The sequence below is a fragment of the Lathyrus oleraceus genome, chromosome 4 (assembly GCF_024323335.1).
Source record: "Lathyrus oleraceus cultivar Zhongwan6 chromosome 4, CAAS_Psat_ZW6_1.0, whole genome shotgun sequence".
NCBI classification, from domain to species: Eukaryota; Viridiplantae; Streptophyta; class Magnoliopsida; order Fabales; family Fabaceae; genus Lathyrus; species Lathyrus oleraceus.
The window spans coordinates 53,236,757-53,251,953 of record NC_066582.1 but is presented as its reverse complement, the minus strand read 5'-3'; the positions used below and the strand labels follow the sequence as shown (position 1 = coordinate 53,251,953).

At 38.6% G+C, this 15,197-nt stretch overlaps 1 protein-coding gene across 5 annotated transcripts in view; it reads right to left on the bottom strand.

The window, feature by feature from the left end:
• Positions 1-2,221: 2,221 nt before the first annotated feature.
• Positions 2,222-15,197, bottom strand: part of LOC127073242 (ABA-responsive protein ABR18-like) — a 91,776-nt gene continuing 78,800 nt past the window's right edge. For 3 of the 5 annotated variants that reach the window (XM_051014380.1, XM_051014383.1, XM_051014384.1), the window contains exon 2: positions 2,222-2,834. In XM_051014380.1, coding sequence (XP_050870337.1) covers positions 2,390-2,834 — 445 coding nt within the window. In that variant the 3' untranslated portion in view covers positions 2,222-2,389. The remainder of the gene's footprint in view (positions 2,835-15,197) is intronic. The other 2 variants (XM_051014381.1, XM_051014385.1) reach the window with 1 other exon arrangement.

The window sequence follows — 15,197 nt, the reverse complement described above, 5'->3', positions numbered from 1 at the left end:
GTCATGTATTACATGTTAAAACAAAAATATATAAAAAAAAATTAAATAACAATATTTTTCTCTCAGATATTATTACAAACCGGGGTAATAATATTGCTCTATTACCTTAATTTTTCTTATAACCAGAGAAAATATGGGGCGTTTCACCCAATTTGAAAATAATAAAAATGTAGATGTTGGGGATCGAATCCATGACCATTAAGTTATTCCCCTCGATTGATTCTGGCCCAAGGAAAAAAATGGCACATATTTCATGACGCCCTCTATTACCTCGCATGCGAAAACGAGGTTAATAGGAATGACAATAGTAGGATTTGAGCAGTATATTATAGTATTTGTCCCCACCCATACCCGTGTGGGCGTTAACGTATGTGCCCGTACTCGTACTCTATGGATACCTATGTAGCCATACCCGTACCGATCACCCGCATTTCTAGTAAAAAATAAATTGATCAATTATGAAATATCCAATATTTAAATGATTTTTAACAACATTTAAAAAAACTAAAAAAATGTGTTGTTAAATTATAAAATAAACAAATGTTTATATTAAAATATGTGGTACTTTATAGTGGTATCTTTTTAAATTGATAGACATGCATTTTTATATAATAATAAATAAATACATATTATGCGGGTATGGGGCGGGTGGGTATTATGCGGGTATGGGGCTGGTGGGTTGGATACTAAGTTACCCGTACCCATACCCCTTATATTTATAGGTATTAACCCGTGTCCATTTCTGAACCCATTTTTCAGATTTTTATCCTACACATTGTGGACTTTTTTTACGGGTACCCAATGGATATGAGTCAAATTGTCATTCCTATAGATTAACTCTCATTTTAATTAAGGTAAAAATGGTTTTTTGTTGTAGAGGATCAAATTTGTTTACGAGTGATTCAAGCTTAGGAGAAAGTAGTAAGGTGGTTGGTGATTAAACTAACATCACCATCGGCTTAAAGTTAACATGACGAATTATTATGACATTCCTTAAAACCTCAAATGAGAAAAGAGGGAAAAACATATTTCACTATTATTAGATTTTTTGTGTTTGTCTACAAATTCGTTTGTTAATGAGTCATATATATGGCCGATTAAGATTTTGATAGTTATAAATATTGTTCTCTCTCATTTGTTGTTGACACAAGTTGAAAAATGTGCATAAGGTAACAATCTTAGTAAGAAGGAAATGATAGAAATTTCTAGGATTATATTTTTGGAATTTAACAACCTTTTAGTGTCATTAATGTTGTGTACAAGTGTGAGTTCTAAGTCTCACATTACTTAGAAAAACGGAGGTTGAGCACTTTATAAGTGATAGGACTCATACACCTATCACCTTAAGATTTTGGGTGAATATGTGGTGTCTCTCTCACTTGTGTGTTGCTCTTGATTCAATGTGGATGCTCCACATGATGACCTGATGTGGATGCTCCACATGATGATCCAACAGTGGTATCAAAGCCGGTAGTTCAATTAAGCGACCAACTCCTTGTATGGAAGGTCTTTTTGACAATGTTGTGGTCATACGGTGTGTTTGTTATAGTGTCCACAACGGCGGTACAAACGTATGTGGATGAAATAGTTTCCGCTTGAGTAGGAGCATAGTGGATGGACTCACACTGGGAGATTATTGTGTACAAGTGTGAGTTTTAAGTCCCATATTGCTTAGAAAAATGGATGTTGAACATTTTATAAGTGCGATGACTCATACACCTATCACCTTAAGGTTTTAGATGAATATGTGGTGTCTCTCTCACATATGTGTTGCACTTAACTCAATACGAATGTTCCTCATGATGACCCAACTGTTAAGTGATTTGGGAAACACTTTATACACTTAGAGTTTAGTTTAGAAACCACGGGAAAAAGATTTTTTTTTCTCTAAGTTTATAGTCTCTTATAACAACTTTTAAATGATAAATGAATTAGAGAATTCTTATTTTCCGCAAACATAAATCAATATAATTAAATTCTAAATTTATTTTTATTGTTTTGGGCAAGTGTCATTCTTCTTTTGCTACAAACATCATATCTTATTTTCACAACAATTTTAATTAGAAGTGTCACATGTGTTTGTCTCATACATCACAAGTATAAGTATATGTTTGTCATATCTATAGATTTTCCGCTATAGACAAATATAAATCAATTTTTTTTTTGTAAAGTTGGACTAAAGATCATAAACTTTCTTAGTTACTATATTTAACAACAAAAATATTATAGATATACTTTCATTTGTAATATAAGTTATTGATAAAGTGAGATACAAATATACCAAACCTCAAAGTTCGGAACATAAGACATTTTATTACATTGGAAGCTAACATATAGTATTAAGAAGACACCAACAAAGCTAGAAAGGAGAGTGATGATCATAGTCTCATCAGTTGTAATTAGGATTGGCCAGAACGTAACCCTCAATGGCCTTGAAAAGAGCATCACCCTTAGCCTTGCCTTCCTCAACTTCCTTTTCAATAGGCTTAGCATCTCCTTTTGTATGATATTTAACAATCATCTTACCAACAGATCCACCATTTGGACCTTCAAACAATTTGGCCTCAAATGATATCTTCTCAACTATGTCCGATACACCGACTCCTCCAACTATACTGTAATTATATTCCAACTTTGAATCATCAATGGCTTCAACTTTGTGCAACACGTACAAGGTCTGTCCTCCTTCAACAAAAGTGAGCTTCTTGACAGTGCCTGGACCACCATTTCCTTCAACGATCTCAACAGTCTTGATTGAATCAACAACCTTTGGAACGATGAGATCAGCGTCATGCACGACAGCTTTGAAGAGCTTGGCAGGAGGGACGGTAGAGGTGGTATCATTCTCGTATGTGAAAACACCCATGATTATTGATAATATGGTGATGATGAAGTTGTAAAGAGGAGTTTGAGAAGAAAATATGTATGTTGGCATATGAAAGGTTTCTATTTATAGCCACACTGCCTTCTTTGCCGACCTCAATTTATTCCCCGGCTGTTGGCGTGAATTTGTTGACAGCACACTTTTATTTGTACAGTTTGTTTGTATCGTGAATTAATGATTTTCATAAATAAACAATATACTCCCTCCGTTCATTTTTAATATACTCTCACCATTCCTTTTTAAGTGTTTATTTCTTATAAAAAAATTATTTTTTTAACTGTCACTTGCAAAGTTTAAGGTAGTAATAATTGCAAGTTTATCAAAATTACCCCTAAGTAATTATTATAGAGAGAGAAAAAGTAAAATAATATAATAAATAATAGGGGTATTATAGGTAAAACAAGAATTATTGTTTGAAAAGTAATAATAATGATTAACTTTCTTGGTATGTGTAAAAAGTCAAAAAATAACATTTAAAAAGGAACCGATGGAGTATAAAATAACTTTTTCTTCGCACAAATATATTTTTGTAATTGTTGTAATAAATTTAAATATAAACTACACTAAAAATTATTTAACTTATCAAGGATAGATGAAGTTGCATCGAAGTCTGTATGAAATTGTCGAAGAATATTTTTTTATAGTCTAAGAATGTGTATATTCAACAAAGTCGAATCAATTAGAATTCAACAGAGTTGAATTTAGTATTTTTTCGTGTAACAGTTAAGTTAATATTTTGAGATTACTTTGAGTGCAAGTAATCTCATTATAAATGGAAGGAGACTCTATGTAGGTATAATTTGTTAATCAGGAAATAATCAGACACATTTATTGTAAATAATTTACATTCATAGAATAGAAAATTAGTCATTAAGAGCTGTAATTAGTTATGATTAGTCATTATGAGTTGTAATTACCGACACTATTATATATAATATCAAATACAATGAGAAAGGTATCAAGCCAGAATTTCTAACATGGTATCAGAAGGTTCGATCAAACCAAACCTTTGAAATTGTGTTATCTTGGGCTTGTCCGGCGACACCCACTGTGTCGTTCTCGAAATTGTCTCTTCCATTCCGGTTCATTGTCAGATTCGTTCTGTTGTTTGCGGTTTCGTGCCGTATCTTGATTTTGTCTCGGTGATTCTCAATTTGAAGTATTGAGATCGTGATTCTCGATATTGTTCTGGATTGTCGTTGCTTGTGTGTGACTCTGAGTTCTGCTGCCGTCTCTTGATTCTCGGTGTTGTTCAGGATTGTCGTTGTTTATGTTCAAGATTGACGGTCTTGCTTTGACATCGTTATTTAGTATTTGTGATCGATTTTGATCGGTGACTTCTCACGATTTTGATTCCTTTTTTTTCTTTTGTAATTTCAAGCGGTGGGTGCAGAATTAAAAAAAATAATAATAATAATAATAATAATAATAATAATAATAATAATAAATTCTGCTGCACGTGTTTTACTTAAAAAAAAAGTTTTGTATCATGAATTCAGAAAAAGAAAAAGATAATTTTTGTGTTCGTTTTACCGGTAAAAATTATTCGGCTTGGGAATTTCAGTTTCGAATGTATGTCAAAGGGAAGGGATTATGGAATCACTTGGATGATATCTCTATGGCACCATTAGAGACAACTGATTTAGATGCTTGGGAAACCAAAGATGCTCAAATTATCACTTGGATTCTCAGTACTATTGATCCTCAGATGATTAATAATTTGCGATCTTTTTCCACTGCTCAAGAAATGTGGAACTATTTAAAGCGTATTTACAATCAGGACAATGCGGCCAAATATTTCCAGTTGGAGCTCGAGATAGCCAATTACAAACAAGGTAATATGTCAGTTCAAAAATATTATTCTAGTTTTTTGAATTTGTGGACAGAACACTTTGCGATTATACATGTTGATGTTCTCAAGAGTTATCTTGCGGATGTCCAGGAGGTCTACAACACTAGTCGGGGAGATCAATTTCTTATGAAACTTCGTCCAAAATTTGAAGTTGTCAGAGGTGCTTTGCTGAACAGGAATCCTGTTCCTTCTTTAGATACATATGTTGGTGAACTTCTTCGAGAGGAACAATGTCTTGCTACCCAAGGAACCATGTCTCATGAAGTTGTTGTTTCTGAGCCTACAGTGGTTGCATTTGTTGCTCAGAGTAGAGGTAAAGGTTGTGATATGAGACAGGTTCAATGTTTCTCCTGTAAACAATTTGGCCATATTTCACGGAGTTGCAATAAAAATTTCTGCAATTATTGCAAGCAGCAAGGTCATATTATATCTGATTATCCCACACGTCCTCCACGACCAACACAACGTTCAGTGCAGGCATTTCATGCAAATACAAATTCTACAGCTGGCTCTTCTGTTACTAATGCATCTAATGATGATACTCTACAGCCTGAACTAATTCAGCAAATGGTACTTTCTGCTCTTTCGGCCTTGGGAATTTAGGGCAAGTCTTCTAATATTTCTCGCCCATGGTTTCTTGATTCTGGTGCATCCAATCACATGACGAATTCCTCTGAATATTTGCACAATTTACAATCTTATCATGGTAATCAGAAAATTCAAATAGCTGATGGTAATACTTTATCTATCACTAATGTTGGCGATATAAACTCTGACTTTCTGGATGTTCTTGTATCACCCGGACTTGCTTCCAATTTATTGTGTGTTGGTCAATTGGTAGATAAAAATTATGATGTTAACTTTTCCAGAGATGGTTGTCTTGTTCAGGAGGAGGTGTCGGGGAAGGTGATCGCGAAGGGGCCTAAAGTGGGAAGATTGTTTCCAATACAATTTATTTCTAATAATTTATCTCTTGCGTGTAATAACATTTTGAATTCTTATGAGGATTGGCATAGAAAATTAGGTCATCCAAACTCTTCTGTTTTGTCTCATTTATGTAAAACTGGTTTGTTGGGAAATAAAAATGTTATTTCTAATGCCTCGGTTTCATGTTCTGTTTGCAAATTGGCTAAAAGTAAAACACTTCCTTTTCCGTCTAATGCTCACCGTGTCTCTACTTGTTTTGAGATAATTCATAGTGATGTATGGGGAATGTCTCCCGTAGTTTCTCATGCTCACTGTAAATATTTTGGCACATTTATTGATAATTATAGTCGTTTTACTTGGATATATTTTCTCCGTTCTAAATCTGAAGTGTTTTCTATGTTTCAGAAATTTTTGACATATGTTAAAACTCAATTTCAAGAAAGTGTTAAAAAATTTCGCTCTGACTCTGGTGGTGAGTACATGTCTCATAAGTTTCAGGAATACCTTCAACAAAAAGGCATCCTGTCTCAACGATCTTGTCCCAATACCCCTCAACAAAATGGTATGGCAGAACGTAAGACTCGTCATTTGCTTGATGTAACACGCACTTTACTTCTCCAAACTTCTGTACCATCCCGATTTTGGGTGGAGGCTCTTTCCACAGCTGTCTTCTTGATCAACCGTCTTCCTTCTATGGTTATTGATCTTGATTCTCCTTTCTTTCGTCTTTTTAAAATTCACCCTGATTATACTGCTTTACATACTTTTGGGTGTGTGTGTTTTGTTCACTTACCTCCTTTTGAAAGACATAAGCTTGGAGCACAATCCGTTCAGTGTGCATTTATGGGATATAGTCACTCTCATAAGGGATTTGTGTGTTATGATGTCACTAACCATCGTTTTCGCATTTCTAGAAATGTGACATTTTTTGACAATCAGTTTATGTTTCCCTGTGTTTCTCCTGTCATTAATGATATTGTTACTCTTCCTAAGTTTTCTATTATGCCTCAATTTATTGAACGTTATAAACCAGGTCATGTATATGTTAGACGAAACAGGCAGCAGGTTCCCACACCCCTTCCTGACGCTGAACCGCCACCTGATCCTGTACCGGTTGAACCACGACGTTCTGGTAGAATATCTCGCGCACCAGATATATATTCACCATACAGGTATGATTCCTCACATACTTCTCTGACTGCCACACTCTCTAGCATATATATTCCTACTTGTTACTCACAGGCTGTTAAAGATGTGCGATGGATAAAAGCAATGAATGAAGAGCTTCAAGCTCTTCAAGAGAATTTCACATGGGATATTGTCTCTTGTCCTCCTGATGTCAAACCTATAGGTTGCAAATGGGTGTATTCTGTGAAATTAAATTCTGATGGGTCCCTTAACCGTTACAAGGCTCGTTTGGTTGCTTTAGGAAACAAGCAAGAATATGGAATTGATTATGATGAGACATTTGCCCTGGTTGCCAAAATGACAACTGTTCACACGATCATCTCTATAGTTGCTTCTAGTGGGTGGTCTCTTCATCAAATGGATGTGAAGAATGCTTTTCTTCACGGTTACCTGACAGAAGATATTTATATGACTCCACCTCAAGGCTTATTCTCTTCATCTAAAGGCGTGTGCAAACTCAAACGCTCCTTATATGGTTTGAAACAGGCACCTAGAGCATGGTACGAGAAATTCCATTCCACTCGACTTGGATTCTCCTTTACTCAGAGTCAGTATGATTCCTCTTTATTTATTCATAGTACATCTGCGGGTATTGTTCTGCTTCTTTTGTATGTTGATGATATGGTTATTACTGGTTCTGATCATGCTTCCATTCAGCGACTTAAGCAACAGTTACAGGCCTCATTTCACATGAAAGATTTGGGTAATCTACATTATTTTCTTGGTCTTGAGGTTCATTCTACATCCAAGGGCATCTTTCTCCATCAACAGAAATATGCTACAAATCTGATTTCTATGGCTAGTCTCGAATCGGATAATCCGGTAGATACTCCTCTTGAGGTTAATGTTAAATATCATCGTGATGATGGTGATCTTTTGCCTGATCCCTTATTGTATCGCCAACTTGTGGGTAGCCTCAACTAATTGACTATTACTCGCCCTGACATATCTTTTGTTGTTCAACAAGTAAGTCAATTCATGCATTCTCCTCGCCATCTTCACTTAGCTGCGGTTCGTCGTATAATTCGCTACTTAAAGGGAACCTCTCATTGCGGATTATTCTTTTCCGTTGGAATTTCTCTTCAGTTGAGTGCTTATAGTGATGCTGATTGGGCAGGGTGTCCTGATACTCGTCGATCGGTTATTGGTTGGTGCATGTTTCTTGGTTCTTCATTGATCTCTTGGAAAAGTAAGAAGCAAGCAAGAGTTTCTAAATCTTCCACTGAATCAGAGTATCGTGCCATGTCTGCTGCTTGTTCAGAAATACTTTGGCTTCGTGGTCTTTTGGCTGAACTTGGATTTCCCCAAACAGAGCCAACTTCACTTTATGCTGACAATACAAGTGCCATTCAAATTGTTGCAAATCCTGTTTTTCATGAACGCACCAAACATATCGAAGTTGATTGTCATTCAATACGTGACTGTCATACCCCAAAATTTTCCCGTTAACATTACAAGGCATTTTTAAGGCACCCCAACTTATTTTTCAAGGCATTAATCTCAAAAGAACAAAGGCCCAGCACACAGATGGCCAAATCCAGAAAATGGCCCAAACTGGCTTGCTCGCTAGGCGAGCAAATCCTTCGCCTAGCGAACCCCTCGCTATACCGCTCGCCTAGCGAAGCTTGCGGATATCAAAAAATTCTGGGCTTCATTCTGAGCCCATTAGGTCACAAAAAGAGCATTATAAATAGCAGAGCTTCATTCAGGAAAAGGAAGAAAAGAAAAGGACGGAGACGGGAGATAGAGAGAAGGCACAGCAAACCCTGGAGGCTAACCCAGAGAATTCAGAGCAACCCTAAAGGAAACCCTGAAGGAAACTCATCCGCATCAAGGTCACCTCCGCCCAACTCAATCCGACTTGCCAATTCAAGGTTGCAATTCGATTGCAAACAGGTTTGTATTACTATTACCGCTTTATGTTCTTAATTTGCATGTGATATTATAATTGAATTCATAAACATATTTGAGGTTTTACATGTGAATTTAAGTGTGCCTGAATATTGTGAATGTTGAACCATGTAATTTGTGTATTGGACGCCATAAGGCGTGCAGCAGGCTGAGGTCATACTGTTCTGAAATTCAAAACCCGCAGCCGCTCGCTAGCACATCGCTAAGCGAGCATGTAGCGAGTATTCGCTAGGCGAGGCAGAGGCGAACGTGACAGTCGCTAATATTTTGGGTGTTCTGTTCTGTGTTTATTTGATCCGTTCTATGTTAATCATGCGTTATTTTGCCTGACATTCCTACTGCTGTGTTTTCCTTTGCGGTGTAATCCTCGATTGCACCCCCATTTGGTATTCTGACCTGTGTGCTGAATGTTGTAAGGGTTCATATATTCCCAGGAAAAAGTAGCTTGCTAGGTATTCCACTTTATTTGTGGGATACCCTTGTGGAGATTCATCCTAATTATTTAGTTGATTTTAATGTGGAGATTCATCCTAATTGTTTAATCGATTTTAATGTGGAAATTCACTCTAATTACCTAATTGATTACAGCTATCTAATTAATTGTAAAACTTTGCCTTTAAATAAGTGATCTTGGACCTCTCTTTGTTACCCTACGACTCCGGTATTACGGTCATGTCCCGCGAATATGGGGATACACTTAGCAAAGACCCTTCGGTTAAACCATCATAGTCCCTCGAATGTTGCCTTTGTCCCTCGATGACCCTTCGGTGTAGCCTACGGTTAAATGATGATGGTCCCTTCGAATGCTAAGGTATCCTCACAACTGTTGCCTTCAATGACCAATCAATGACCCTACGATGACCCTTTTACATCCAAAGGATAAAACTACTTACTCCTCTATAGTAAGGACGGTTTTACCCTCATAAGGATAGGAAATGCCCATAAAGACTTTGGGTAGGTATAACTCTTAATTGCTTATTCACAACTTAAAATACTTTTCACACCTCACACCTTTCAAACATCTTTTAGAAAATCACCACGTGGTATACATTCGTACTAGAATCATTGTCGGGTTATATTTTTCTAAACGACTTTCAAAACTAAAACGAGATAACCACTTTGTATACATTCATTCAAGAATCATTACAAAGTTAAACTCTCCTTTTTCAAAACATTTTCTAAACATTTCTCAAACACTTTTTCAAACTAGAAAAACATAAGTGATTAAGCAATTAAGAGCCCATGGGTAACCATGGATACAAAGGGTGCTAACACCTTCCCTTTGTATAATGTACCTCCCGAACCCAAAATCTAAATTAAGGTCTTTCTTGTTCTTTTCCGCCTTTCCTTATTGGATAAAAGAAAAGTCGGTGGCGACTCTTGCTAACCGCGACATTTGCTTTCTAAAGCAAAAACACAAAAGTCCAGTTCACCGGATGACAGAACTGGCGACTCTGCTGGGGACTACAAAGAGAGGTCACCTTAAAAAATCATTTATGTTTTTAAATTGTTCCTTCTTTTAAGGGTATTTTTTTTGAGTGAAAGATCCTACACCCGGATCTAGTGTACCTTAGGTAAGTAGCAATAGATCATCGCGACTATCCGGCGTATACTGGAATGGTTAAAATGATGGCTACGGTTAATGTGACACTTTGGATGTCCTGATGTTCCTCATGTTTACTTGAGGAAAAATTTGGCATTCGCGTGGTGTCATCAAAGCATTAACCAGACCTTTAGAACCCTAATTGACTCATCCTAGCCATTAGAAAGTAGTGAGATAACTGGCTTCGGTTCCGACTGGGGTTGGTTGATACTCGATACTACACTCTTTGAGATTGGACTTTAAGGAAATTTTGGTCAACCGCTTGGTGTTGCACTGAAGTGGACTTAAGGGAAGGTCAATGATTTGAGATCCTTCTAGAACCCGGTTACTATTCTAGGACAGGTTGAACCAACCAGACTTCAGTGGGGAGGGAACTTACCTATGGAACTCATGCAAGCCTTAAAACCTAGGAATGATTGTTGTGTGACTTGCTTGTGCTTGCTATTTACATAACATCATAACATCATAACATCATGGCATTATACTAACCATTTCAAGGACTTAGGGATTTAGCTTTGCTCTGTTAAACAGGTTATGGCTTCCAGGAAGACCATCCGGATCAATCTTGTAACGATCTCTCCTCAACTCAAGGATTTAGTGTCAGAACTTCCCGATCATGCTCAGTTCATCAAGAAACATGGTTCTCTCCTCAATTTGGTTACCACTGGTTTCAGAGAAGATATGATGAGAGTTCTATTCCAGTTCTTCGATCCTAAACATCATTGCTTCACTTTCCCAGATTATCAGTTGGTACCCACATTAGAAGAATTCTCCAAGTTGCTTGGGATACCTATTCTTGATCAAACACCTTTCAGTGGTTTAGAAAAGATTCTGAAGTCTGAAAAAGTCGCCGCAGCTTTTACACATGACAAAGTCTGACATTGAAACTAATTGGGTAACAAGAAGTGGAGTTAAGGGTTTACTTGCCAAATTTCTAATAAATAAGGCCCGAGAATTCCTAAAAGTTATGAATGTCCATGCTTTTGAAGATGTTCTAGCATTGCTAATCTATGGTTTGGTGTTATTCCCTAATCCAGACCAATTCATAGACATGAATGCTATTAAGATATTTCTCACTCATAACCCTGTGCCTACCTTGCTTGGAGACATCTTGCATTCCCTTCACACTCGTACTATGAAAAGGCAAGGGACTCTCATGTGCTGCGTACCTTTGTTGTCTAGGTGGTTTATTTCGCACCTCCCTCAATCAGTCTTGAAGAATGATCAAAATTTGAAATGGTCTCAAAGGATAATGTCGCTCTCCCATTCAGACATCTGTTGGTGTCCTCATCTCAAAGAAAATGTTATCATCATTGACCGTTGTGGAGAATTCTCTAACGTACCACTCCTGGGGATAAGAGGAGGTATTACTTATAACCCAGCTTTAGCCCTACGTCAGTTTGGGTATGCTCGAAGAGATGGTCCACATGAAGTAATTATTCAAGGCACTGTGTTTGACTATGACAACGATTCTCAAAGTCTCCGTCAAAGGTTTGTACGAGCTTGTGGCATGGTGAAAAGAAGTACTTTAGGACAGAAAAACTCCATTCCTATGGAATCTTATCTCAGATGGGTACGCGAAAGAGCTCACGAACTTGTCATGCCATATCTCGCAGTTGGACCATTGATTGTTGAACCAGGGGTTGAAGGAGGAACTCCTCAGATCATTCCTTATCCAGATATGCCTACCGATGTTGAGGAATTGAAGAGATCCTGGACCCAGTTGAGAGAGGAAAGGGATACTTTCGAAGCTCAGTTCGGTGCAGAAACGAAGAAAGTACTAGAGCTCACCAGCCAGCTTAATGAGGAACGAAGACTCAATGCGTATCTTCACCCAAAAAGAAGCCGCCCCTGGGAGACTTAAGCTTTCATTGTATTTTTATTATTATTTTTTGTAATGAACAATGATTAAGAAATTAGTAATAAAAGTTCCTCTCTTTTTGGTAGTTTACGCAAAGTTAAATTCCAAAAGTCCTTGAAAACATTTCATACATTACATAGCATAACATAACATTGCATAACAGGTACTCTAAAGGACCATATTCTCACGGTCTTCCTCTTAAACAGAAAAATGGCTCTCGAACAAACTGTCAAAGATCTCCAGGCTCAGAATGCTCAATTCCAGGAGATGATCTTGAGCTTATCCAAGGGACAGGAGGAGCTGAAGGCTCTGTTGCTCGAGCAGAAGAAAGACAAGAAACCTGTGAGTTACATTAACCCGGGAAGAAGGCTTAAAGGACAGGCTGCAGGAGTCAAGATTAGGATTCCGAAGGATCAAGAAGAGGGGACAGATTCAGAAGAGGAGAACGCTGATCCTTTCAGCCAGGAGGAGGACGATGAAGATTATGAGAATGAGCAGTACTCTCCAAAAGATGATAAGTATAAACTGCTGGAAGAACGCATGCTAGCTATGGAGGGCCAGAAGACGCCCGGTCTGGATTTCGAAAGCTTAGGTCTGGTCTCTGATGTGGTCATTCCCCGCAAATTCAAGGTCCCTGTTTTCACTAAGTATGATGGTGCATCTTGTCCTCAGATGCATCTGAGAGCTTACGTGAGAAAGATTCAACCACATACCACTGATAGGAAGCTATGGATCCATTTCTTCCAAGAGAGTCTGTCTGGCACACAATTAGAGTGGTATTATCAGCTCGAGAGCTCTAACATCCACACCTGGACTGATTTAGCGACAGCTTTCTACAAGCACTACCAGTATAATTCTGAACTAGCACCTACTCGGCTACAGTTGCAGAATATGACTATGGGCTCTAAAGAAAGCTTCAAAGAATACGCTCAAAAATGGAGAGATTTGGCTGGCAGAGTCAAACCCCCTATGACTGATCGTGAATTAGTAGACATGTTCATGGGTACACTGACTGGCCCATTCTACAGCCATCTACTGGGAAGTTCTTCATCGGGTTTCACTGAACTTATATTGACAGGTGAACGGGTGGAGAGCGGCATTCGAAGTGGAAAGATACAGGCGGCTACCTCTGCAAGCAGCAAAAAGTCCTATCAGGGGAAGAATGAATCAAATGCGGTGTACGGTCAAAGGAGTCATAACAAGAAAAATAGTGACCATGCCGTTGGAGCAGTTACGATTGCAGCCCCGCCAGCTCAAAACTTCCAGCACAGACAGGACAGGCCGAGAAGGCAGTTTACCAAGATCAATATGACTTTAGCACAAGCACTGCAAAGTATGCTAAAGGCAAATTTAATCACTCTCAGAGGTCCTCCTGCAAATGTCAACACTACTTCTCCTCGTTATAATCCCAATGCCAGGTGTGCATATCACTCTGATAGCCCCGGGCATGATACAAACGATTGTTGGTTGTTGAAGATTAAAATTCAGGATATGATCGACGCTGGGGAAATTGAATTTGAGCCGTCGGAGACTCCTAATGTCGTCACTGCACCTATGCCTAATCATGACAAGGCTGTTAATGCTGTGGATGACAATTCTCACATTTCTAATGTAGCTGACTTAGCATCTCCTCTCCTGGCCGTCAAGAAGAAGTTGTTGCAAGCTGGTTTATTTCCAGGTTGTGCTGAAAGTTGTGGTCTCTGTATACTCCGACCCAATGATTGCCTGAAATTGAGGAATGGTATTCAACGGCTGATGGACGATCATACAATTCTCTTCGAAAAGGTTCCTAAGGTGGAAGACCCTATTGAAGAAATATCTGTGATTGCTAGGTCCAAAGTTCCAGTGAAGATTACCGCTACCAGAGTACCTGTAAAGATTACTGCTGAGCCCAAGGTAGCTCCCCTAGTCATTATTGCACCTGGCCCAGTACCATATTCCTCCAGCAAAGCCGTTCCGTGGAATTATGGAGGTGATGTTTACATCCATGGCGTAAAGCAAGTTGGTAATTCTGATAATCCTAATGACATTGTTGGGACTAGTAAAGTTACTCGAAGCGGAAGGATCTTCTCTCCAGAAATCTCACCTCCCGCCCCTGAAACTCGAGGAAAGGAACCAACAGTCAACCCTTCTCAGTCAGAGACATCGGTCGAAGTTACTACTGAAGATGCTGCCAAACAGGAAATGGAAGAAATGCTGAAAATCATCCGCATGAGTGATTTTGATGTGGTAGAACAGTTGGGGCATACCCCGTCTAAGATCTCGATGTTATCCTTGTTGTTATCTTCTGAATCTCATGCCCATGCCTTGATAAAATTCTTGAAGACTGCTCATGTACCTCAGGAGACATCCGTCGATCAGTTCGAAAATTATGTTGCTCACTTGGCTATTGACAACGGCCTAGGCTTTTCCGATGCTGACCTGACACCAGCAGGAAAGACTCACAATAAAGCTTTGCATATCTCTATTGAGTGTAAAGGGATCACTTTGTCTCATGTATTGATCGATAATGACTCTTCTTTGAACGTGTTGCCGAAAGCTGTGCTCGATAAACTTGACTGTAAAGGCATTGAACTGAAACCTAGTGATGCTGTGGTACGTGCTTACGATGGTGCGAAGAGTGTCGTCCATGGTGAAGTGGTTCTCCCTATCAAGATAGGACCTCAGGTTTTCAACACTATCTTTCACGTAATGACCATTCGTCCTGCCTATTCCTGCTTGCTGGGGCGCCCTTGGATTCATGGGGCAAGTGCTGTAGCTTCGTCTCTCCACCAAAAGCTGAGGTATTCAATAGAGGGTAAGGTTGTCACTGTGTGTGGAGAAGAAGAGTATATGGTCAGTAGTGTGCATACCTTCAGATACGTCGAGATGGATGGTGAATTCTTTGAGACTCCCTCTCAGTCATTTGAAGTGGTTCCTCCGACCAGTCATGTCCTTAAGCTAACTCCCCGTATGCCCAAGGTTGTTCGTG